Source organism: Cyclopterus lumpus, chromosome 10, assembly GCF_009769545.1.
Source record: "Cyclopterus lumpus isolate fCycLum1 chromosome 10, fCycLum1.pri, whole genome shotgun sequence".
NCBI classification, from domain to species: domain Eukaryota; kingdom Metazoa; phylum Chordata; class Actinopteri; order Perciformes; family Cyclopteridae; genus Cyclopterus; species Cyclopterus lumpus.
In genome coordinates this window covers 9,074,754-9,102,182 of record NC_046975.1, presented here as the reverse complement: position 1 = coordinate 9,102,182, position 27,429 = coordinate 9,074,754, and the positions used below count along the sequence as shown (strand labels likewise).

Below are 27,429 nucleotides of genomic sequence, written 5' to 3'. Positions count from 1 at the left end.
TGTGGAAAATAGTCACAAAAGTGGCATACATAGTGGTAATGATGAGTTGCCAGTGCAGCGACGAGGGCTTGGACAGGAAATTGTGCATGATACAAATATAAGCAGTCAGTTTACATTTTGCAACACACTTTGTTAAACTGTGAGCTGGAAACAAGCATAGTACAGCTGAAATACAATAACAGTTTTCCTTATGTGGGCATTCACATACAATGACAATGTGTTGGGGTTCATTTGAGTCTGTTGATTCTGCCCCCTCCTCAACTCTCTCACCTGTGGATCTGTAATTGATTGATTCATCCCCATTCCTTTTTAACCATCAGTCTCTCATCTGCTCCCCGCAGTCTTACCAGCTCTCTCCACTATGGTGCCACTGCTCCTTTTAATCTCATCTAATGACTCCTATTCATCCTGAGCTTTGAAATTCACAGATGTTTCTTCCCCCCAAAACAAGCAGCTCTTAGTTTTATTTCATTCAATCCTTCAAAACACTCGGCGTCTATAATCATTCCCTGGAATGAATTGGCTTCACGCTGCAGTCCCAACAGTGAGGCGGGAGCGTGGGTGGTGGGGGGGCTTCGTGCAATCAACCTATGCTAATGTTGTGGCTGAGGGTTGTGCTGTAATGGAGCTTTAATGGCTGTAATTGGGTGATTACAGGTGATTAATGCAGCGTTAGCCCTTGCTGCCAAGCCCAACAGTAAGGTGGCCCAGGACAATATGGATTTGTTCAAGGAGCAGTGGGAGAAGCAGGTCCGTGTCCTCACCGATGCCGTTGATGACATAACATCCATTGATGACTTCCTCTGCGTGTCTGGTGAGTTGTATTTCATTGCATGTCATGGCCATGCAAAGGCAAGATAAATGATTCATACTGTTGGAATGGTCATTGATGTTTTAGGAGGTTTTTTTATATTAAAAACCTGTGAAAAGAAATTGTGAAACCTGACCGTGCACAAAGCACTTCTCTGTGGTATTAGTCCTTTCTGATGAGGGCATACATACAGTGGTTGATTGGGCTCTACAGAGGAAAGCACTGAAGCAGCATCAGCTGCACTATGTTTGAAATTGACATCCTGTCATTACATTACATTACATGTCATTTAGCTGACGCTTTTATCCAAAGCGACTTACAATAAGTGCATTCAACCATGAGTCCAAACTCAGAACAACAAGAATCAAGCAAGTACAATTTCTTCAATAACGTTAAACTACAGAGTACTATCCGTAAGTGCCATTTAAGTGCTACTAAAGTGCTAAACTACAAAGTGCTGTCACGTGTGTTAAAGCGCACAAATGGTTTGTCGCTCATACACTCAAAGCGTTCTCGTTAAGCATGAAGCAGAGTGACTTCTCTCACCTCCAGCCAAGGACAGACTGTAATTTACACCGTGGACATTTGCATTTTACAGGCTCCCCATCAATAAGCAGTCTCAACATTTGTCTCCTCATGCTATACTTCCCAGTGGCCCTCTTAATTTGAGGACTATGCAAACACAGAACGAAGGCTGACGATTTCCTGACTCAAGGCATTTTGTAATTATTACTAGTATACACACGTTCCATCTTTGAAGCATATCGTGGGTGAAAACAAATCAAAACACAGTTTTAACTTCCTCGCTAACCACTTTGCATCCAAGCAATCTGATGGAATGTTTGGATTCAAGTGTTTGAGTAATACAAAGAATACGCGACTGACTGCTACAATGTTTTATGTCCCCAGAGAACCACATCCTGGAGGATGTGAATAAGTGTGTCATCGCTCTGCAGGAGAAAGATGTTGATGGTTTGGATCGCACTGCTGGGGCAATTCGAGGCCGCGCCGCCAGAGTCGTCCACGTGGTCACTTCTGAAATGGACAATTATGAACCTGGAATCTACACAGAGAAGGTCTTGGAGGCCACCAAGCTTCTCACCAACACAGGTACCACAGAAACTGAATTATGTCACAAGCCGTGTTTATTTCTGCTAAAAGACCACATTCACACACGTAAATTATTTGTCTCTTAGAGTGCAATGAGACGATTACAAACGTCATGACTCAGACTTGGACACTCACGGATTTCTCTCTCTTTTGAATTATTTTAGCAAGTTTTGCGTCAGTCTGAGTTATTTTATTGCTTTAATTCGGAACATGCACAAGAGGGAGATGCTATGCTTTACATGAATGCAACTATTCACAGTAAATGAAACTAGCGTGATGGAGCGCATGGCGAGCGTTGAGGTGAGGGATGAGTGTGTCGCTGTGTCCACTGTATGCCTGATGCCCTTTTGTGTTTTAGCCAAAGCCACACCCAGATCTGTCTACTCAGTGTATTCATAATGAATGCTGCATTGTGAGATCCAACCACAGACTGGGACTCTACTGACACCACTGATGTGCACAGCCAGAACCATTCAGTTGTCAGAGTGCCCCGAATATCTCAACCCGAGTTCTATCAGAGAAGTTGTTTTTGTCCATATTCTGTGCCATTTCATCATCAGCCTGTACGTGTGAGCTGTGTTAGCTTCCATCACTAGCAAGCTAACAAGATGGCAGAAAGATTGGTTGGTTGTCAGATTTGGAAACAGCTTGGCCCTCTTGAGGGTGAGCCAAAAATCTGGATATGCAGGATGTAGCTTAAGTTAGATTTCTTCTGTGGCTGAGCTCTGGAGACATAGACTGTCGTGAGACCTTTTGTCATATTTTCTCGTCGGCTCTACACAAAATGTGATGGAATTCAGCTTCAAACTCAACAGTCGCTCTTTAATGTAGAATCTCTGCACTGACATGCACTGTCAACTGTGTGACAAATATAGGCACGTATTTGTGAATGTAACCAAGCAAGAATGTTAAGTTTTTCACAGGTTGATTTGGGGTTTAAGAAACTTGCATTAGAATAAGTTGTCTTTCATCAGTACATGATGTCATTGGTTTGAGAATTGGCTCTCACTCAAAGTTACAATATCCTGTAATTTAATTAATCATACATTTTTTAATTAACAGTAACTTGTAATTTAGGTGTGTAAATGTCTGATTATGCCTTGTTCATTTATTAAGAATCCTAGTGGCAAAAAGCTAATTACGTTAACTAATCCAGTATGACTGTATTATATCACACTATAATAATAAAAATGGCAATATTTGTCTTCGTTAGATGGCTGACTGAGTACCAAATGTTAAAAGCGGTAAAAAAAAAAAAAAGCGATTACAAGGTGTCTACAGGCATCGATTTGAAAAACATTGTGTGTGCTGATGTATATTTTGATGGGATTGGGCCACTGAGAAAAGGGGTGCGACTAAAAGGAAGTTGCAGCCCTGGAGTTCATGAAAGACGATGCATTTTGTCTGCTTTTTGTCTTTTGAATGTGAAGACTCATCAGTAATAGGTTGAGGGAAATGATCGTTGTGACTAACAATCAAAGTGCTGCCAGATTTACAATTTTAACATCCTTTCCCCACAGAAGCCTGCCGGTTACAAACGCTCTGCAAGCACAGAACCAAATGCTCTTTCTTTCTTTTAAAAAAAAAAAAAATATTTTGTGCTCCTGCTGCTCTCTGCTTCCACATCTGCATCCTGGCATCCATGCCTCCCATGAAGGCCCAGCTGAATCCTTCATACTGAATTTAAAATAGTATTATTAAGCAGATGTGCTGGAGAGCCCTCTGGAGATGTTTTGATATTGTCAATGGGGCAGAATACATGCCTACTGGGAGAGCTTTGTGAAACCTAACCTTTCTATTGAAAAAACTTTATTATGCCAAATCTGGGATATATTTATTCCCTCAGCATTTCGTTCCCTATTTTTCATGCAACCCAAGAAAGCAGTAAGTGAGCAGACCAAAATTCCATCTGTCAAAGCTGAATGCAATGACTGCACTTTATAATTGAGCATTTAGAGGTCGCTATCTTTATTGGCACAGTTGTGTTTTTTTCTCCAAGAAGAGGCCTTACTAGTATCTTGTGAGGGGATCATTTATAATAATAATTCATGTCGAGTAGCTTTTGATACCCGCAATCTCAGCAAATGCAAGTGCTTTCACACACGCATTCACTCCGAGTTGGTTTTGGTGATGGACGTACAGTTTGGGTTTTGCAAAATCTGTATGTTAATTTAGTCTTTTCAAATGTTCTTGGGGTATAACTCATGCACTCAATGTATGTGTAGGTTGTCTGTTCTTTTATGATGTGCTCACTCACTGGTCACTGACCTTTCTCTTTTTTGGAGTGAATCTTCATCAATATTGTTTTTCTTTTCCCCCTCTTCCACCCATCCTGCATCTCACCTTCGTCAGTCATGCCACGGTTCACAGAGCAAGTCGAGTCTGCAGTGGAGGCCTTGAGTGCAAACCCCTCACTTCCTGTGGATGAGAATGAGTTCATCGACGCATCCCGTCTGGTATATGATGGAATTCGCGACATTCGCAAGGCTGTCCTCATGATCAGAGTAAGTCGCACTGTTTCCCCCTCCCCAGCTTCTGCAGCATACGACTTGATTTCCACCCACCCAAGAGTTTTAAACACATTGTTGGGTTCTTTTCCTGATCTGTATTCACAAAAAGAGAAACATTTTGAGGGTCATTGGCTGTTTTAGTGTAATGTAATGATATATACATGTTGTGGAAAGCTGTTTTAATGGATGTTAATTTCTAGACTTGAATATGTTGCATATATGCGTAATTCAACCCTTGCTAGTGAAAATGAACATTTCAGATATCCACAGCGTTACTTTTGCCATTGATGTGTATTGGGCTTTCAATTTCAGATATCCACAATTACACTTTTGGTATCTAGAATGAATATTCTGCATATCTGCAATATAATTCTTACTAGGAAAAACTTTAATTTCAGATAGCTACAATCCAATTATTAATGTTCCTAATTTTGATTTCATGTATCCAAAATGAAGAAGATATCCATGATGCCATTTTGAATATTCAAAGCACATTTACGGATATCCAAAAAGTTGATAATATAATGTATATCTGAAATTGAAAGGCCAATGCACATCAATGGCACAAGTGACGCCATTTTCCGTAGAAATAATGACATTGTGGATATCTAAAATGACAGTTGTCGATAAGGAAAATGTAATTGTGGATATCTGTAATGTTCTTTTGGATAGGAATAATGAGATAACAGTCATCTGCAATGTACGCCAAGCTATTAATTGTCAAACTGGCCACTTACACTTTTTAAGGATTTAAAGATATCCTACATTTAGCTGTAGATATTTTGACCTCCAAGTAAAAGTTATTTTGAATATATTTAATTACCATTCTGACTAGTAAGAATATAATGTAGACTCTGACTAGTTCTTATGGATATCTAAATGTAATTAGATATAGGAGTTGTTCATATAGGAGTGTGGTTCATGTGGTTTGATTAAACGTTAATAAGTATCTGGCCTTTGCTCCGTGCACCAGATGCTGCTTTTAATAGAATGTTAGAATCTGTATCTGCGTGCCGTCCTAGAAGCCAATGATTAACTTGTCTCATGCAAGAGCAGACCTAATTGACCAGACTTGCAATCTAGTGCAACAACAGCCGTAGTTGTCTGTGGGCTAATGGCCTTTGCTTGAGTAGAACTATAACTGAGACAGATGGTAGTTGGGTACCTAATTGACTGACAATGCGCTAACACAAAAAAACCACTCCCGTTCTACGTATAAAAAAAGAAGAAATGGATAGTTCTTGAGTCTTTATAGTATAACTAGTTTGACTACACAGCACTGCCAAATTAGATTTTGTATATATTAAGAAGTGGATTGAAATTGTTTAAACATCTCATGTGTAACGGTACCTAATTATGTGTTTACGACAGTGAGATTCAATGTGCTGGTTGGCTGTATTGTGCCATCCTCCATTATTTTCAACACTTGAATCTTTTGAATTGGAATCATTAGTCTTGACAGCACATTTTGTGTGGACAATGGTGCTCCAAAACTGTGCCTGGGCTTTCATGAATAATGCTGCTTAGACAGACAAGAACCAAAGGAGAGGGGGACCATTATGCGGCATTTGCATTATAATAAGCAATTGATTTAAGATGGAGGTTTTAATTAGCGCTCTTGAGTTGGACTGCGAGCCAGAGAACTACATTCACTTTCTATCTGCCCCGGCTTCACTCTTGTTATCCATATTGATTAAGCTGTTAATATTGGGCCTGTGGGGCGGGCTGTACACTACCGTGAGTGTGTGTGTGTGTAGGTGTGTTGAAACTAACAGAGGATTTATCACAAATCTTGCTAACTTATAATTAATTCTGCCATTCTTAACTATAAGCCGGAGATAGGGATGAGATTCAACTCGAAAATATTTCCATTATCTTAAAAAAAGATGCCGTTCCTCATGGATTTGCCAGGATTTCTTGGTCAGGTGTGCGAGATAATCCTCAACGGCGTTAATTCAGCGGAAAGTGTCTCAGCCGGGGAGTTACGGAATTTCCAGGAGCATCTGCACAGCGAGCTACTTAAGCATACTCTTAATTGCTGTTGTTTGTAATGAGATTAGACAAGTGTATCAAACGATAATTTCTCTAGCAGAACCCTTTGCTTGGCTGAACTGCCCTACGGTGGCACAGTGTACATGTGAAACTGACCATGAGTCCAAAGAAATGTGAAATGAGTTGAGCGCTGAGAGACAACTTCTCCAGAGGGCATGTCTACACACACACACACACACACACACACACACACACAGACAGACCTGCGCGCTCGCTCTCCAGCCACCATCTCTTCTGTGAACCCTCACATGCATGCGCGACACAGTGGGCCACTCTTTAAATCAGAACAGACAAGTGTGCGGTCGGGGCTGCTCAAGACAGACAAGTCTTTAACCTCTGTAAGTGGTGCCCAGGCAGCCTCTGTTGTATGTCCCTTGGATATTTGACAGGCAGACAGAGCCCTCTCCCCACCTACAGCAGCATCAGAGAATGTGCCTCCCAGACATCAAACTGTCTCAAAGTCAGGGCGCTGCTGACAGCGAGATACAGGGGGCAGCTGTCGTTACCTTATGATTTGTGCAGTGCGTCACGGCCCAAGGTGATTTTGCCAGCTCTGACCTTAAAAAAAATAAAAATGAAAGAAAGAAATCCGCTCTCCTCACAGAGGCTATGAGAAGAATGTCACAAAAAGTAAATTGGCATTTTACATTTGGACTGCCATGTCCACATCAAAAACACTAGATATACTGTCACAATATTGTAATTTGAGCTCTGTCCCTGTCTTCTCACGATATCATGGGGTGGTCGTAGTCGACACAGCTGGAACTGAATATTTCAGCCTATTTCAGACGGTGGAGGATCGGGACATTACAACAATTCAATCTTGAACAACATATTTTGCCACAGCATGAAAGACAGCATTAAAATGTAACTTACTGTGCCACAGTACTACCTTGACGAAAACCCATAATTAATCTGCAGGCTATTGTTGTCACATATCTACAGTAGTGTCCCATTGCTCCCACGGTGAGCTTTCATTTCTGAGCATCCCACATTCACAGGTTATCTGTTGCACAGGCCACAGCAGGTGATATCGCTGCCCCACTGAGCAGCATTGTCTGGGTTGAAAGAGATGCCTCTGAGTCACTACAGCTTTGTATCTGAAACTATACCCCCTATTCCCTCGAGAACAAGAGCATCTCTACATTTCATAGAGCAGTGTAAGGTTGTTCAGAGACCTTCAGCTATTTTTAGATGCGAGGGCTCCAAATCCATTACAGAAGGGAGGTATTGAGACAGCTGGATAAACACAAGTAGCGGCACAGGCGTGATAATGCACTTTTATCTGTCCACTTCATCTTCCCCCATCAATCAGTATTGTGTGTGTGACCCGTTGACATGGACATTCTTTTGAACATTAATAGTTATGGGAAAATGCTTGGGTAATACTCAAAGCTAGGGAAGTGGTGAATTGGCAACTCTCTTGAAGAACACAACTCACGCCTCACCCGCCTTTCTACAGATAGCAGCAACAAATGGGAAGCATTTTCCTCCCAATATTTTTCACGCCAGCTTGCGCCTTCATTTTCCGTCTCTAAATGCACAGGCAGCACTTTACACTTGATTTACAAATTCATTTTGAGTTTACGGTTTCTTGTACCAAGCCGCGGACCAAAAGACATTTATCTGAGGCTGCCCTGGCTGGCAGCATCGAGGCATTTCTCATAGATAGTAAGCAGGTTGGTTATTTGATAGTGCTTAAATGGCTGTAGTGTGCCAATATTATTTTATGTTCTCCACATACAACTAACAGCTTTTTCTGACCCTGTTTCCCTGGTTTCTTCTCTCCTCCTTTGCCCCCTTTCTCCCTTTCGGTGCATCCATTGCAGACTCCAGAGGAGTTGGACGACTCTGACTTTGAGACCGAAGACTTTGATGTTCGCAGCAGGACCAGCGTGCAGACAGAGGATGACCAGCTTATTGCCGGCCAGAGTGCACGGGTAAGATGTCCGTCGCCTCTTCTAGTATTTACAGACATTCCTGAGTCTGATCTCTTGCTTTTTTTAAAAATCTTTATTTGTCAAATAGCATCATGTGGGATTTGTGCAAATTAACAGACGTATGCACATTAAAAGTATACATATTCTTTACGCTTTCCTGAGCATAAGAGGCATACATGAAGATTGTTAAATATTCACTAACAAGCTTGTGTTTCATGCTTCTGTTATGAAGTTGAATATTGCCATGGAACTTAAATACATTTTATTTCATACGGCGAGTTTGACAATCCATTAGAGGAAAACAAAAATCACTTGCTTTGTTCATCAAATGTAGTTCAGAACACAACATAGTCAAAAGGGCAATTTGATACCTCATTAACAAGGCTGTAGTGGCAGATAATATTAGTACACATGCTTTTGTAATTGTACGCTCATGTTAATGTTGTAAGAGCCACTGTTGTTCTTTCGCCCCCAATCTTTTTTTCCTCATACAACTCTTGATTACAGCTGGGCCTCATTTATGGTGTTGAAAATAGTTGTTGGGTACAAACCAAAGATGTTACATGAGTTCAAGATTTAAAGCATACCTTCATCTTATTACATACTTATAGTACAGAGTTATAGTTGCTCTGTGAGTAGCCAGTTGTGTATTTCATCCTCCAAATTTTTTGAATTATGTGAGACGTCTGTTTTTCAAATATCGTGACCACGTCTGAAGCAGCGAATTTGTGTTGGCTGTTGATATGTTGAATGTTCAACTTAGACCTGAAAAGACTCAACAGATAATAAGTCTGCTATTGTTTGGGCTCTTTATAAGAGATGCATTTAAGTGTTTAAAAGTACAAAGTAATAAATGAATTTAAAAATAAATCCCTATTGGCCGAGTGATCCACCAGTAAATTGCCGTGCCGGCTGTTTTGTTAGGCAGGGCTTTTCATCTTTGCAGAGGCTCAAACTGCTTTATTCAAGCTTAGGTGACTCTGGAGAGCGAGTCCTATTTACCGGTAATGGAATCCACGCTCTCGCGATGATATTCGATTTCCTGCTCTTAAGTGTCTGCCCACTTCTGCCTCACAGGCTCATTCATTGAATGTCTGATTTGGAAACTGCCCTTTAACCGTTAAGCCCAAGAGGATGGATAGAAATGGTGCTAAACACATTTACACTTGATATTAAGTAGCGCAAGAGAAATGTCCTTGTATTGATCTTCTTCAATGACCAGAGGCATAGAGTTCAATAAATGTATATTTATTTCCAGAAGATGTCACATACTATCACTTAGTGGCTGTGAACCCTCTTTTGAACCCAGCTTTTGTAGTTGAAACCTCAAAAATAAATCACAGTCCCCACTTAACCTGGACCAATCAACAAAATGACCATTTTAGAGCAATGGTGGTGATGGCGACGTCTATTTACAGAAAAGATAGTTGTCATTTTTCAGTCTTAAGACTTCACTCCATAATGCCTGTTGACATGCATTTTGATTACTAAAATTCTGCAATAAGAGTGAAATATACAATTGAGTGTTCTAATAAATAGAAGGTTTAATAAAACAACTCAACATTATTAGCTTTTTGGCAGAGCTGTACTGGAGTATAGCGATACTTTAAGCACGTGTAAAATATGTAAGAATGTATGAAAGAAGTACCATAGTACCACAGTGGTCTTCAACGTTGAACACAAACAACACCAATGCTCCTGTCTGCCAAGAAATGACATGTGCATCCATAGAAACCATGTCAAACCAAATGCCCCGGGGACCGAAATGGCTTTGGTAACAGTAAGCCGAGGTCTTGTGGACTAACCCTCTCCACTTTCCGTAATTCCTCCTCCAGGCTATCATGGCCCAGTTGCCCCAGGAGCAGAGGGCGATTATTGCCGAACAGGTGGCTAGCTTCCAGGAAGAGAAGAGCAAGCTGGATGCTGAGGTATCCAAGTGGGATGACAGCGGCAATGACATCATTGTGCTGGCTAAGCAGATGTGCATGATCATGATGGAGATGACAGACTTCACCAGGTGAGTTTGAACTAACAGCCATTTTTCTCCCCAAGCAAATGATGTCTGCATTTAGTAATTGTAGACATTCTTCTGGCCCCAGAAGACGTGTGAATGAATGGTTTGTAGTCTGCCTGTACATTTTAGTTTGCAGTCTGTGTCACAGGGCCGATGCGCATCTGTCACCTTACCATTCTCCCATTAATATTTCAAGTTGTGCAATTCAAGCAGAATGCCCCCGAGACAAAATGCATGTTTAAGTTGAGCCAAATACAATTGCCCAATAAGCCCACATTTGTTTCCCAACATTTGCCCATATCTGCACACTACTATGCACCCAGTTTAACACTACTGTTCATGCATCAACGTTCTTAATTTTCCTTAAGCAGCACTGTAGGTAGGATTTTCTTCTTGATTATTTTTCCGTCTTCCCCTAATCTTAATATGCTGGTACACGAATAAAGCTGGGTGTGCACTGTAAATCGTAAATCGTCTGTCAGCAGAGCTGCTATAAGGTGGCCGCATTCACCCTCGTCTGGGGTTTGTCGAGACCATTAAGACGGTAGAAAAATGGCTGAAACAAAAAACATTTTGTGAATCACAGTTTGTACTTCAATAGTATGAAACATATTTTCGGTAAATAGAAAACCATTAAGTGTGTCTGAAATCTGAGGTTACAAGCAGGATATTTGCTGGAATCTTGTTTCATGTCCGAAGTATTGATTCCTGCAGAAGTGCTGTTTGGCAAATCTCAACAGTGTAAACAACTACTTGACAGAGATGAAAAATGTTTTTGAATTTAATCAACATCTCCAGAGGTTTTAAAAACACCAGAGATCCAGATGTAAGCGAAAGGATGGCACCGCCACCCAAATAACAAACAGAAGATTGAAACAGATTTGTCACTCCCAAAGGAATCAATACTCTTGTATGACAACATTTATGTAATCATTTCTGGTATCGTCACCTTCCTAAAATAATGGCCTAAATCCTTTTTTGACAAAAAGGATTTTGTTTGCGTAAATCATCTCCCCATGATGCTGGCCACCTCTGGTAACATCGCCTCCATCCTCAGTTGAACAGGTCATGCGATGCTATCCTGTAGTATCATGTCAAGAGTGTGACTCTGGCTCTTTTTTATTTTTATTTTGTGGACAGCATTTCTATGTCTGTGTGACGGTCTAGCTCTGTGTGAGTGCGTTAATGTGCGTGTGTGTGTGATGTGAGGAGTCATTTTGATTAGCTGACATATTTGTATGACTGCCTTTTTTTAAATGTTCAAGTGAGTTACTCAGAGGACATTTTGTGCCTAACTGAGTCACATCCGTAATGATGAAATGCTGCCTCTCTATCTTAGTCTTCTGAATGGGTCAAATATCCCGTCTCCTCGGCCAAATAAGTACAATACCGGAATGCTGTGGCAGAGATTTAAATACTAGCACAGCCAGTGATCTGACTGAGGTCACACAGAACCCTGCAATTCTTTATTTGCGGTTCATTCATCCAAAGGACCATGAAAAAGAATACAAATAATTGCTGCCTTTTGCATGACATAAATTGGATGCAAATGATGCTGCTTCCATCTCAAGAGTGCCCTCCGTGTTTCTTTATTGGATGCCGTCAGCTGTGTGTATATACTTTTTAAGAGGTTATTGATGGCAGTGACACCATTTTATCAACGCTAAGGCTCCGTCTTTCTCAGTTTTCCAGTATAAAGCAGACCCAAGGAATTCAAACGATAATAAGGAAAACAGCCCGTTTAGCTGCATTTACGGGAACACATGTTCTCCTATGAAACACCATTCCAGGCCCAACAACACTATTTACTCTTAATCATGTTTTTATATTTCAAATTCAAATACGTTTCAACCAAAAACAACAATGCTAGATTGGCAGAAGAAAAAAACTATTTTGAACACATTCTTAAAAATACAGCATGGTTTCCCAGCCTTGTGTTGTCAGACATGTTGCCGTTTATACTAATCAAAAAGGTATTGTAAATCACAGTTCATGTATGAGCCAGTTAAGCTCAGGAGAATGAGAATGTGTCAATTACTTCACAGTAGCTCACGCTCGAGCGATACAAGTAGAGAAATGCTGATTTCTTTTGGATGCCCCACAAGGCATTTTCATAGGCTGTGGCTGGAGTTTAAACCATTAAAAAAAACTGAGCCTCTTATCTTCTGCATACAGCATCTCAGATTTAATAACGAACCCTCTCGGAAGTTTTTATTTTGGACTGCCGTTTCATAGTTTAATATCATAAGCGGCTACGGTTTTCTAAATTAAATGTGTTTCTTTGGGGTCGACAGCCGACCCCAAAGAAACAAGTTCAATTTAGAAAACCGCAGCCACTTATGATGTTGTCCCGCAACCACAAGGTACCCGGTTCGGTCCCCGCTCTCCCCATAGTTGCATGTCAAAGTGTCCTTAATATCTAAGGATGGGTCAAATGCAGAGTAGAATGTCCCCACTGTGTACATTATTCATATTCTAAATGAAATGTGTTTTGGAAGTGCACCATTACATGTGCCACTGTCATAGCAACAGTGTTATTTACATTAGAAAAAGGAGTTAATAAAAGAAAGCTGTGGGAATGGCTTTGGTTCCTGTGTTTTTAATAGTCCAGTTACTGTCATTTATGGGCTAATACCAGCATTTAGTATTGTGACTTTTCTTATTTGGCACTGTGAGGCTTTGGATAGACATTGGTCTATGCCAGTGAGTGTCTGCATAACCGCACATGGATGTTGGTCGGGGTGAATATATGTCTTCACATTCGGCCTTGACTCTCTTGGGCGGCCGCAGCACATAGAAGGTAATTCAGCCAGGCCCAAATTATTGCACCCTTAACCTTGAGCTGGCACAAAGCCCTGCCAAGGTTAATGCTGTGTGGGGTAATTGTTCTGGACCTCTCTCTTGACAAATCTGCAGAGAGTGAGAGAGATTCCTTGCGACTCCTGCACTGCTTAGGGCTCTTTGGCGGCACTCATGAATAAGGCATGTGTGGCTCGGAAACATGCAACATATTTGAGAGCCACCTGTCTTAAAGCGGCATTCTGTGCTGTGGCGCGCTCGAGCCGATGTGGCTTACACCCATCTGGACGCCGGCAGCTGTCACCAGACCTGAAGTCCCGTTTATTCTCCATGTACAAATCCACTATGAAACTCCTACAAGGTGTCCTCCTGTCAGGTGTTTGCGTGTCTATCTCCCGTGGCCTCTTTGTGCTTTTGCCCATCGTCACTTACTCGGCCACCTAGGCAGAGCTGGAGACGGTGAAGAAACTCAGCAGCTGGCTCTTTATTTATTTTTAAGGGCTAAAGAGAGGCTTTTTTTTTTTGGAAGGAAAACCGTGGTTGCTGTATTCATGCTTTGTGATATGTATTTTATTTGGGAAAACTAAACAAGAACAACACACTTTTTTTTAACTCACTCCATGCAGGCTTCCCTGCATCACAATGCCTGCAGCTCTGTCTTCAGAACTTGACTTCCAGTCTGTGCTCTGATGCATGGCCTCTTCCACAAGGACTCTGACTCGCTTTACAGCAGAGTAGCAGAGGGAGAGCAAGACAGGGGAGGGGTCGGCAATGGGAGGGGAGGGGAAGGAGGGGAAAGCGAGAGAACAGAACATAAAAATCCATCTGTTCTGGGTTGGATGGCTCATTTTTTAGCCTGGAGAGAGCAGCTTTGAATCCAATTTGTGCCTCATGCCAACTGTGTCCCAGAGTCCCTTGTGGGGGCAGAAAACAAATGCAAATGGCTGACGAGCGTTACAGTGGGTCAGGTCAGGGCTAAACTGACCTGTACTCCCAACGGCTCTCGTTTGGCCCTAGACTGGTCAACAATGGATGCTCAACATTTGGACGATGACCAAAAGTTTTCAATTTGAATTGTTCTCTCTTCCCTCTTCTTCCCATACTTGGCTAAACATGACTGTGCAATTGACAAGCTGGTGTGCAACTGTGGGTTAGTGGTTAGCAGGTCCATCGGCGGTTCGATCCCCGCTCACTGTCGTTGTGTCCTTGAGAAAGACACTTAACCCCGAATTGCTCCCTGTAGCTGTGTCTACGGTGTATGATTGTAAGTCGCTTTGGATAAAAGCTCAGAAATGTAATGTAATGTCATTTGTGCGTGTAACGTTTTTGAAGTAAACCACATACATTTCTGTGCAGTCTGCCTTCTACTGCAGACAAGCTCGCTCCAAAAATAGGATGGACTCGACCTTTACTGATACGACTTCAATCCTGATGATCGGCGCGCTGAAAGTCACCAACATATATTATCTATCATGTGCTAAGTAATAGTGAAAAAAAAAATGTAATGCCTTAACTTTGTAAGTGGGTTGATGGTTCTTGAAAAGAGTGGTCGTACAAGCGCCGTGGTAAAGGACAGCACTGACAGGGAAGGCTGCCCCTCTGCATTTAACGGGTTATAAAACGTGCTCAGCTCTGACTGAACAATATGGCGCCAGACTGTGAGTGCTTTGTGTGCTGAGTGATCTGTGTGCCAGTTTACACGTATTTCTATTGCGTTTCCCTGAACTATTCCCAAAAGTCATGCTTCTCTATCCGTACTTTTTTCTCTATCAAAAGAAGAAGAGAAACCTTGCAAAACAATCAGAGGCTGCATATTAAATGAGATCAGAAACAGTGACGGAACTTTCCACTTTCTCTCCCCAGGGGTAAAGGGCCTCTGAAGAATACATCTGATGTCATCAGCGCCGCCAAGAAAATTGCAGAGGCGGGATCACGAATGGACAAGCTGGGCCGCACCATCGCCGACAATGTAAGTCTTTAATGAACCTCCACCCCAAAGGGGTTGATGTTGACTAAACCTTTTTGTGCTGGCGACCCCAGTAGATAATTAGTGCAGTGCCACATGGACACTGTCGGGGCATGACAGAAAACTAGTGCAGCGGGACACGGGACAAATGAGGGGAAATCACCCGTTTGTTTGTGTGTGCGGAGGAATCGTAGCACAAACTTTGACTCAACGCTAATGTCATGTCTAATGCAAATGCCATGCTTCAGGCACAGGGAAACTACATGAGATGTAGTTAAATGAGGAGCGACAAATTAATTAATGTCCTTAAACCCTGCTGCAGTATTATATTGACTTTATTTTCCCGTTGTGTATTGGTGATGACCTCAGAATGTGTAACTGGTGTATTGGGTGAAAAAGGCACATGCGTCGGGATCTTACTCCTTCCAGCTCACGTAAGGGGTGCGCTTTATCATTGTGATGGTCACTAATTGACCTCAGAAGCCACATTTACTCCTAAGTCGTGAATGTTCTGACTACGGCGAGCAAGTTGACACCATGTTTTTTCATTCCACCCGTTCTCTGCTCCTGGTATCGCTGCACGTTGTTGTGCTCGCGCAGAGTTCAGAGAAAAAAAGCATAGCCTCCGTACTTGGTGTATGTTGACACATCTTCCTTTTGTTTTTAAATGTTATCGAAACAGGGCTGTGTTTAAGCCAGATTTTAAAAGCAGGAGGCAAACTTTTCTCTCGGCATGTTCTGTCATCTTAATACTTAGAAAGCTGTATACAAAAAAAGTCAAATCACTCTCAGTACATGCAGTTTTTACTTTTGCACACACGCCTTTTCTTTTAAGTCACTACTTCTCATTTGCACACTTAGGAGCAAATTCAAGTAAAAGGCTTGCACAGCAGAGCGCTTCAGATGTTAACAACGGCGATGATTTGTGTTATTCATGAGACGCCCCTTACCAGTCTTTGCCAATTTCTTTCAGGATCAAACACTCCCTCCCTCTCTCTCATTTTTCCATCTCCATCTCCCCAATTCCCAATTCCATCATCCCCTCCACGTCTATACTTTACCCCACAGACTATGGTCCTTGACATTGGGAAACACACATTCAATTATCCATGGCTTCATATTTCACTTAAAGACTTGCACTGTACCACTCCTCAGGGAAACAATGTACATGATTTATCTGCCAACTTATTCATTTGCCATCTCTTAGGCAGGGGCTATCGTCTGGGTGTCTGCACCGTGGACACAGTTTAAATCATGGAAGAGTTTAGTTGTGATGTTTGCAACAAGCCATGGTTGTCGGATTGAGGTCTTATCCCGACATTGGTTACTCCTGTGGTTCAGATGTAGCAGCTGTGTGGGTTCCTTCCGTTTCTGTCCAAGCTCTCATACACACGCAGTCGCTCAGAAAGGCACACACTGGCTTTCGATGTTTGCTGTAAGATTTCAATTTCGATAACATTGGAGGCGTTGTCGGTCTCTCTTGCCCTGGTTTTGTTGACATCTTTGCTAATATGTTGGCAACACGTTGAAACAGCATTCAGCCTCTGAGTGATGGCGTTTCATGGCTAACTACAACACATGGATTTTGCTGCCATGCATCGGTCATTAACACTTCGCTTTGAATCTATTTAGCACAATGAATATTTGTCTGTCTCTAAATATCTCAGGTTTGCCTAAACACAGCAGTGGTTAATAATTTATTTCAGGATTATGTAGTTAAAGTTTTACATAGCTTTTTCTCTCCAATTTCTTTGTAATAAACAGCGACATACTGAGGCAGAAGTATATTCTGCATGTCGTGAGACTGGAAGGGCTGAAGCTGAAGCAGGATGGAGATAGCTTCAGGGCTAAGCTCAATACTCAAGAGATATTTGATGACTGGGCTCGCAAGGTATGAAGCTGATCGTAGACATTATTATAGTGTAGCATCTCAATATTAATCCCAGGTTTATAAACTATTTTTCCCCCCATAAATTGCGCTCTTACTCCAAGGGAATGTAAGACGTAGATTATTTCCCTCCTAGTCTAATATGAGCCGCTGACCTCCAAGAGCCCTGCGCGTCTGATATTTTATTTAAGGTAACCCCAGATCTTTGATATTACAGGCCCATGTCTATCACAAAGTGAAAATCTTATCTGTTCTGACCTAATTGCATCGGCATCATCTGAATGGGGAATAAGCCGTTTTTTTGTTATGCCTCACTGCCGCTTTTGAAGATGAGCATTCACTTTAATGAAAACAGTGTTATCCCCCAAAGAAAACAGATGGGCAACTGTGCAGGTGTGCGTGTATGCGTCTAAGCGTGTGTGTCTATGCCGACACATGAACACGTCTGGGCCTGCCTCTCCACTAACACATGTGTACGTCTGGATGTGTTAGATGAGTGTGGACCACTTCATTCTCTCATCCTCAACTATTTGTCAGTAACTTGTGTCTGTATCTTGTCCTTTGTGTTTATATGTTTGTGAGTGTGTGTGTGTGTGTGTACACTGTTAGGGGGTCTTGGGGTTTGAAGCACTCAAAGTATGAATAAATAAAGAGCTTTGGCTGTTGGAACAGAAGTCTTTGCCAAGAGTGAGGACCCCTCCAGCCTCTTAACCCATCCAGCTGACCCTCATAGCCTTTCCCTCTCAGCAGAGACCAAAACACTGGTGGATCAGGCGACACTCACCCGTAACACATCAGCCAGGGCTCCCAGGGATGGACATGGGGTGGGCAGGAGAATTGAAAAGGATGGGGGTGGGAGTTTTGTACGGAGTGAGGAACATCCCTCCTGAGAGATGAATCCATTAAGAGTGCTTCGCCTTTTAATTGGCAGTGTAATTGCCAGGTGGCAGTTTTTTAAAGTGTATTTATTTACGCAGGCAGTTTATTTTTAGGGCCGCAGCTCTAACAAAGCAGGAGATGCCACAGGCGCACTTACAGCAAATGCATAGCATGTTGGGATGGTCCAAATACTCTGGCAGCAGTAGTTGAGTGTGAACCAGCACCGAGATGTACACATACTGACAGTCAGAGGAGCAAAGGCAATGCTGGGACTGCTCATTAGCCTCGGCATATTAATCACTTGTGCTCTGTGCCTCTGGTCTGGAGGGCCTATGAGGGTTTACTTCACACATAAAACACATCAGCAGATGGTCCCAGACTGATACAGCATCGCACCACAGTTTCCCTTCGCAAGACGGTGTCGTCTCGTGTTTTCTTGCTTGTGCATTGTGTTCAACTGAGACGTGGAAGTGGTCTAGTTTGGTGTTTTCGGAAATACAGTCCAATATGTGTAATGGAGCCTTGTTAAAGTTTAAAGAAATGTGTGTAGTGTAGAGATGAGCTGCAGGATTTAGGTCAGTGCTGTACAAAGGTCTGCACTGCAGTTTATTAAGAATTTATGAACCTCCTCTGCAGGGCACCTTATGATAATTCCAGTCGAATAGGCTGGTAAACAAATAATGCTATGTAATTGAGATTTATAATGCAAATGTCTTTGCCACTATGTAGCCCATAAATCCCCTACTTTTCTGCTCAGGATATAAACACTTGCATTTACACATACAAAAATATGCTCATAAAATAAGACGTACATATTTAGAGAATAGGCATGTGCGTGTGTGCGTATGTTTGTTGTGCAAGCTTTATTCTCATGATGTATACTGACATACATAGTGCACTTTTCCAATTTGCATTCAATCAGTGGAGATTTATGGTGATACGTGGGCTCTGTTGCTGGTCACAGTCTATTCCCGGCTCTTGCCCTAGACGCTACAGCAGACAGGGTTGTAAATTACGACTACAGTGGGGAAGTAAACTCACCCAGAGAGCCCACACACCCTCAGCTCAGCAGTTCAAGGGTCAGCCCTAAGCCAACTGCAGTTCAGCCCAACCTAGTGAAGCCCACCTTATTTGCTGCTTGAGAAAATGTATCAACTCCCAATTGATTGTTTGAAAAAAAAAATGTGCCCACGATAATTCTATATTTCAATGCTTTATGTCGATCCTGACTGCTCAGTAAAAGGAGTCTGGCCTTGATGGAGCCATGTTTGGTAGCCAAAGAGCTCCCAGAGGTGGATAATCATTTGGGAAGAGCATAGAAAGAACAGCCAGACATCCATAAGTGATTGCCGTAGAACCAGGATTTGGGGAGTATACATCGTGTCTCGCTGTTGAATCATTCTTTTAAATCTTTGAGGCCTCACACCGGGTTCCGACGGGACACGCTGTGAAGCGCCAAGCATTGTCGATTGTCTGTCTGCTTGTCGCTCTCTCTGTTGAGACACTGGAATAAGCGTGCAGTGCATAGTTTATCATTTATCAGACTGAGATCGTTTATATCTGGTATAATATATCATTTGTATCGTTCATAGATTATCAGTGTGTTTTCGTGCCATATTTGCCTGTGGAATGCAGAGAAAATGGACGGAGGGACTATAGTTTAAGATTGTGAGCCGACTCCAGAGGTTAGCCCTGTACGCACCCCGTGTGAACACCCACATGAGTTTAGGCCACTCCGCGTTACTTTCTCATCCAGTCTTTGACTCTCAACCTGCATTTTGAAATCTGAGTTGTTTTTTGAGCCGTCCGGTTTTAAAGTGAGACAAAAGCAGTGAAGGGTCAGGGCAAATTAAATTCTGAATGTCAAACATTAGTTTGCAAATGTTTTAACGCACCTGTTCGTTCTTACCTATTCTGTAGCATCCGTGTTCATTTCTAAGTTTAGCTAACGAGTACTACAGTGACACTTCTGACTGACAGGTGCAGCACGAGCATTAAGAATTGACGAGAGCCATTTAATTGGTCCCTGTGGTTACCTCTAAAGCCTGTCTTTTTGGCTCGCCCCCAGCCAGATTTTCTCCTGTCATACCCAGACTCTGTCTGCCTCACTGTCACATTAACATTCCCAAATGCCAGTGTGACTGGATTTGCCACACACAAATGTAGAGCATCTTTTTAGCAGATGCAGAGAGGAGATCTGGCCATCATCAACCTGTTTGTAATCGATCTTGAGTGATATCGGGAGACCATGACAGATTTATATTTAGCAGTCAACGGTAACATAATCAGCACCAGACTTGACTAAATCTAATCTACAGCACATTAGTGTAAAGCCTATTAACAAGGCTGAGCACAGAAAACACCTTTCAGTCATTTTTCATCATTGTATTCTCTGAAACCGCTTTCCTGTTTTAAACTGTAATAGCTTAGAATACTGCTACGTTATTGTGTGTTCATCTTGAAGTGTCTCCGGACTACAGCTCGGAGTCGATCATTTCCTGCCTCGCCACAGCTTCCTCTTCAGTTGCCTGAAGCAACGGAATAATCTTTCCAGTGCTTTGTTTCCTGTATCTGCTTCAACTTTTCCTTGGGTTTCAGTCACACTATTTTCCCCAGTGGCGGCACACTGTAACACCTTAACGTGTATATCTCTGCAACCCTGCAAACCCCAATGGCAGTTTTGAAGTCTAATGGCGGATAACGGTTCCCCGTGGCTTCTTGTCCTGAAGGTCCTCCCTCAGCTTAGGCACAGTTAATTATCCACAACCCTCCACCACACAAATATGTCAGATGTCTCTCCCCCTGCTAGATGTTTTGTCAGAGCAGTAAAGCCACATGGTGAAACGATATGATATTGGCTGATTTATAGGGTTATCTTTGTACTTTTTGATAATAAAAACGTGTTCCTAATCGCTGTTCGACCGTACTGTTTGCCGCTAACAAGACCGAAGTCTATAGGACAAAGCAACCGGCAAAGTCCCTCCGATGGGAAACAATCACCTCACTGGTATATGAGGAAAGTGGAAATATCAATTTTCATTTAATGACAGGAAGTGACCAAAAAAAAAAAAACCATCAGTAAATACCTCTATATTCAGCGCACCGTGGCATCCCCCAACAGGTTGCTGGCTATGGCGGCATTATAATGCTGCCTTGTCAGTAAATATTGAAAATTGGCATTTCCTGTGGGTGATGCGTGCTGAAAGGTCAGTGCTGGGCAGCTGCAGCGCAGGGGCTCTGCCTCTTTCTCTATATAATGAAATTCAGCGGAGCTGCATGGCATTTCCAATGATGGGACCTGACCTTCCTGATCATCATTTATATCATGGACCTTACCCAACACGTAGCACAGTGAAATCCTTTTGTTCAACATCCCGCTCTTTCATTGTTATTGCCTCATTTCCTTTTTTTATTTTGTCGGCGGTGTTTTTTTTGCTTCGGTTTACTCAGTCGTCTGAACCCTCTCTCAAGCCGTGGCTTAAATGCAACGCCGTGCTTCAACAAAGTACGAGCTACCTACACACGCTTTGGAAGTAAAGCCCTCGTGAATATGGAACGTAGGCGGTACAATTAGAACATTCAAATAATGATCCGTTACCTTTTTGACCCGACTTTGATGCGTCGCCTCTATTTTTACGGGAAGGCACTGAAAGCCAGCCGTGAAGAGGCAAGGACAACTCCACCAGAACCACGGACATTTCTACCTCTACTGCTGATGCCTTTTGAAAGATGGTGACTCACCTCTTCTATTAGTTTGCCTTGTAAAGAAACCCAGAGTCTTGCGACGAAGTCTCTTGTGCCTCTCTGCCTGCTTTGCCATCTCTCAACAATAGCTGACCAAGCAAGGTTAACTATCCCAGTACATAACTGACCACTCCGCATGTGGGAAAAGCAGGAGGCCATATTCAGGCCTGAGGAACATTTTACAGCAGCACTCCAACGATAGTGTCTCATGGTTGAAGATTAGAGGAGAGCATCACTCAGTGGGAACAAGAGCGACGATTAGTGGTGCAACGGATCATAAAGCTCAAGGTTCGGATCACGGATCGGATGAGCACAAAAGAAAAACGGGCGCAAATATAATGATGAATGAATATATATGATGATCCGTATTGAGAGATACCGATCCCTTTCTTGTTTGATTATAGCAGCTTGTCTACAAGGCTCTTTTATTTGCCATCATCTGAAGTTGGTTTGCACCATCAACAATGTTTTACTTTTTTATTACATACATGTTTTTTTGTCTTCATAAAAAACACACAATTAAAATGATAAGCAAATAAAATATTGCATTTTTCATAGATTGAAACAAATAACATCACTAGTAGTGTTAATGAAGTAGTTGCTTAGATGTTTTGTAAACTGCTCATAAATCATCGCTAATATTGATCTATGTTAATGTGAAAATATCTCCTTAAAATAACTGGATTCATTCAAGTTTGTCACCACCACCACATTTCATGAGATTACATTTGAACACATTACGTTATAATTTACCTTTGCTCAATTCTCATTGTCACTGAACAGAGCCTGAACGCATCATAATGTAACCGAACTGATTACCAATCTGTGCGGATCACTAGTCCGTTACGCCGCTAGCGACTAACGATCCTTTTGTTCTTTTTTTGAACAAATACGTCTACCCAACGTGCCCCATTTGTTATGTGCAATATCATTATTAATCTTCATACCGTGGGGTGTTTTTGGATGCTCCTGGTTTGTGGAAACTGTCGCAAGCACAGCGCAGGCAGTCAGTGAGGTACCTGAGTTCCTGCAATGGTGATTGCAACGCCACGCGCAAATTAATCACACGCAGTGCTTCTATTCGCATTAACCGAAAAAAACAAAAAACAATCCAAGGTGTTCTTGTCTCTTCTCTGTGCAGCTCCTGTATTCACATGTCACACTCAGAGCAGCCTTGCAGAGTTTGCTGAGTGAAGCCAGCAGCTGAGCTGAGTACGAGCACAAATGATGCTTTCACAGTGCCCTGCTCTCCGCCGTCTGAATACTACCCCGAGCCCTCATTAGCATGGCTGCTGCATTCAGCCTCATCCCAGGTCTTTGCTATTGCATGTGTGTGGCTGTGCGTACACACACACACACACTCTGTTACTTACTACCCCCTCCCAACTCCAGTTGAGTCCGCCTGTCTACGTCCCGTTTCCCCAGTTAGATTTCTCCCCTTATTTACTCCTGCATACTGTTACCCCTCTGGCTCCCTCTTCATCATCTTCTTCCCAACTACTTTTATTTTCTCTGGTTCTTTCCCATTTATTCTTTTTCTTGTTTTATTTAACCTTCCTGCCTCAACCATTTTCTCTAGTCTCTCAGCCATGTATGATGATCAACATCCCCTCCAGCTCTCTTCCCCCTTGTCTCCTCTTGCATACCTTTCTTTAATAGAATGTCAACTCTTGCATTTCCCTCCTCTCCACTTAGCCCATCTTTCTATTAATCAGGAGAGGATGATTGATGTTGTCCAAAGACCGCTATAGAGCTCTCGATAAGGAACGAGATAATTGTACCGGGTTAAGTTGCATTGGCATCTGCGACCTCGCGTATGAAGATGGGGTGGGTTTCTGTGAAGAACGTTGCTTGTGGTTTTTCCATGTTCTTATTATACTATAGCGCGCCATCCCTCTGATGAATGATGTGTATGAAGGGGCACAGCTGGCCGGGGCGGTGTGTAAATGCATGGCTGTATGTCTGGGAGTGAGTGTGATATATTCAGCAGAGCGCTCGACACTCCCACCAGGGATACTGACTCGCTCGGCAGGATCAGAGGCATCAAGTCCTAGTCTGTTTGAAGTGTCAAAAGAAATCTTTATCGAGGATGTTTTTCCTTGTCTGCTCTTTTCCACGTCAAAGGGAAAACGTGGAAATGTGGATTAAGTGCCCTTAATTAGTGGCCATGGCCATTATTCAGAGACATCCGTTCTGTCATTTGCTCACTTTCAGCCAGACACAAAATGGCTCTTCAGTTGGTCCAGACGCATGCAAACACTCATGCACACTCGTCAGCCCTGACCTCCCCAACTCCTTCCTGCAGAGAATCCATCAATTAAAAGATTGCCTGCCATTACATCCCTTTCACCTTTTCCCTGCACTCAGAATTAACAGCTGCCAAAGGACTGCCAAGCACCTGCAAACACTGGTGTCAGCCAGTATTTTTTCCTGGCTTGCACGCACACACACGCACAAGCACGTACACGCACACACACACACACGCGCGGTCACCTCCGGTGCCTTTCACAGGTAAAGTTAGCTTAGCATGGGATTACCCTCTGATTATCGGTCACAGTTTGTCTCGCCACGTCCCGATCGCCGCTGACGTCCCGCCAGTGTGTCGGGTCACTCTGCTAAGATCGGCGAGGGAAGCCCCAGAGCCCCGTCAGGGTGTTTACGGCTCTCTCTTGACGAGCAGCTAACGAGAACTGTGGCCTAATTACTTTGCTGGCATGCGGCTTGTTTAGCAAACTAGGAAAGAGATTGGAAGTGGTGTTTGAAGGTGCACCCCAGTCTAATTATGATGAGATGAAATAATTCAAAAAGATTGCCAAACGCTAAATGGCAGGCATTTCTGGAGCTCTTCGCATACTTCTACTCTCAAGTGGGTTTTATGATAATTTATTGGTTTTCTTGCAGTTGATGGATTTTGTTTTACCTCCAACATATTTAGTTTCGTGTCCCCAGCTGACTTTCGACAATCTTATAATTCCTTGTTGTGAACAAGAATAGATGCTTTTTCAACTTTGTATTGATTCCACTGACATATTTTAAGCTTCCTCTCATCCACTGCGTGTTTCCTCTGAGAAGTAATTGTATTTATTGAAGCCTGTTCAAGTGCCCCTCCAAACCCTGAGCAGTTTATTTGCACCCTCACACCTAAAGTCAGGCCGGACCGACCTGCAGTTTGTTACATTTGAAACACATTTCTTATCTATGGACCGGGCTGCTGTTTGCATTTTGTGTTTTGGAAGTGTTTGGTTTGCTAAACGGACTTCACACCAGATGATTACCAACACCTACAAGTTTTTGATTGACAGCCGTGTTTACCTCCTAATAGAATTTGCATTCTGTGAGACTTGATCGTGCTTAACCCTGTGAAAATGAGTTATCAATCTACACGGTTTGTGGGCGTTAGTTTGTCATTTTGGCTCTGTGCACGGCCCTAATGTGGGTGTCTACCTCACCTGTCACACTGCTACTAACTCATCTTGATAAAGTGAGAGATCATGGCGCCTGCAGGAGCACATAAATATTCACATTGAGTAGTACCAGCAAGTTACAAAAATTGATTCATGATGCAGCCTAGTGTTATAAGAACTGATACGAACTGATGTGCACATTCGTAAACACGCATTTGTCTCTCTCTCTCTCTCTCTCTCTCTCTCCCCCTCTCCCCGCAGTGCCCCGACTCCACCTGTAAGCAGGACCTGCTCGCCTACCTGCAGCGCATCGCCTTGTATTGCCACCAGCTCAACATCTGCAGCAAAGTCAAGGCCGAGGTGCAGAACCTGGGAGGAGAGCTTGTTGTCTCTGGGGTAAGTTCACCATCGCTTTAACCGCGGACACCTTGTCTACCGTTTGCAGTCTGCATTGTGCCAAAGGCAACCAAGAGTAGTGCAGCAGTTGACATGTGATATTTAATCAAACTGTTTTCAGCAGCTTCAAAATGCAGGTTTAAAAGCATTCAAACAAAGACGTAAACGTGTAAAGTGAGGTTCATATTTGGGTGAGAGACGTAAACCCATTTTTATTTGTTCCCAATTAAATCTGTAGCAAGAAAGATAATGAAATCAATAGACTGCATCGGGTACTTTCTGAAGTTGTATTATCTGCCCACATGAATACAAAATATAGGCGGTTTGTTGTGATTAGTTAATTATTCATTATTTGCCCTGTAATCATTAATTAACCACTTACATTCAAAGTAATTAAAATAGGTTCTCTCTGTCAAGAAATAATGAATTCCTCCATCTGTGTGTTGAAACGAGCCGATGCTTCCCACCCTTCAGTCAAGTGCGACCAGTGTTTCTGAGGCTATTAAATTGTGAAGCTTAAATTAGTTTGACCTTTTTCTCTATTCTCAAATTTTCTCACTTCTGTTTCTATGCCAGCCGAAAAATGTTGTCAATTCTTGCGTGTATATGTAAATGCAAAAATAACAGGCTTTGCTTTCACCCCTTCACAAAGCTAACCGTGCCTCTGGCGTCCTCCCCTTTCTCCTTTACCCAGTTGGACAGCGCCATGTCCCTCATTCAGGCCGCGAAGAACCTGATGAACACAGTGGTGTCCACTGTCAAGGCGTCCTACGTTGCATCCACCAAGTACCAGAAGAACAAAAACATGGAGGCCCTGAATATGCCGGCGATCTCCTGGAGGATGAAAGCTCCCGAGAAGAAGCCGTTGGTGAAGAGGGAGAAGCAGGACGACGGCCAAACCAACAAGGTCAAGAGGTCCTCTCAGAAGAAGCACATCAACCCCGTGCAGGCTTTGAGCGAGTTCAAGGCCATGGATAGCATCTAGAATACCCCGTTCTTGATTTACAGAGGACACAACATATTGACCAATGAGTTTATATATAGATGAAGCTTGTCATTCTACTAAAAGAAACCGGTTTTATCGTATAGTTTCCACCTTTTGCGTAGACGACTTGTCTGTATGACCTATTATATTCCTACAATGCCTCGTTTCTATTCCATAAATTCAGATTTGCTCTACTCTGAAGCATTAACTGTCTCTTCTCTGGAAAATGCAGTTAGGGGGAAATCAACTGGACAAATGCAGTTTTTATTATATATTTCCCATGTTTTTCTTTCATGTTTATGGGAGGAAGGGGAGCAGATTTCATAGGTATTATGAGAACTAATTCCAAGAGGCTTTTGGTTATTTTGTATTCTAACCAGTTTTATAGTAATACTGTGGGGTCGCTGGTGTTTTCCACTACAATGTTTGATTATGGCAAAATACCTTCAATACTGCGAACTATGCAAAATCTGTCTGTCTTCTTTTGACTTGAGCAATAACTGTAGTTCATTTGGATGTGCTGGGCTAACTGGTAAGATTTTAATTATGTTTTGCTTCCTTAAGGAACAAAAGTCAAAATATTTCCATGTGTGCCTGCCTTTTTCTAACTTTGTACTTTTTTGTTATGCCACTATAAACCGTTCAAAAAGGTTTTAACTGACCTAAACACTATGTTCAGTGCTGAATGACTAATGATTTGTACCCATTTCATTTCGGACTGATTCTTCATCATTTGAGCATCTCAATTCTTTCCATATTCTGTTTTCCTGGTACATACGCACACCGATCCACCCGTTTCAGTCACACTTTGTAACTCAGCCCGACTCCTCTGAGTCTGGGAGAACCCCGCGGGCTCAGCAACGAGCAGCCGACGCCGACGAGCTTCATTAACTGTCAATGAGACCAAACGCCTCCACAATCTCAGAATGTG

At 42.6% G+C, this 27,429-nt stretch overlaps 1 protein-coding gene across 3 annotated transcripts in view; it reads left to right on the top strand.

Annotated features, from left to right (window-relative positions):
* ctnna1 (catenin (cadherin-associated protein), alpha 1) overlaps window positions 1-27,170 on the top strand; it is a 69,103-nt gene extending 41,933 nt beyond the window's left edge. For all 3 annotated transcript variants that reach the window (XM_034542903.1, XM_034542904.1, XM_034542905.1), the window contains exons 11-18: window positions 658-814; window positions 1,721-1,921; window positions 4,274-4,425; window positions 8,313-8,423; window positions 10,259-10,440; window positions 15,100-15,205; window positions 25,379-25,513; window positions 26,208-27,170. In XM_034542903.1, the coding sequence (XP_034398794.1) occupies window positions 658-814; window positions 1,721-1,921; window positions 4,274-4,425; window positions 8,313-8,423; window positions 10,259-10,440; window positions 15,100-15,205; window positions 25,379-25,513; window positions 26,208-26,498 (1,335 nt within the window). In that variant the 3' untranslated portion in view covers window positions 26,499-27,170. The remainder of the gene's footprint in view (window positions 1-657; window positions 815-1,720; window positions 1,922-4,273; window positions 4,426-8,312; window positions 8,424-10,258; window positions 10,441-15,099; window positions 15,206-25,378; window positions 25,514-26,207) is intronic.
* The last annotated feature ends 259 nt before the right edge of the window (window positions 27,171-27,429 follow it).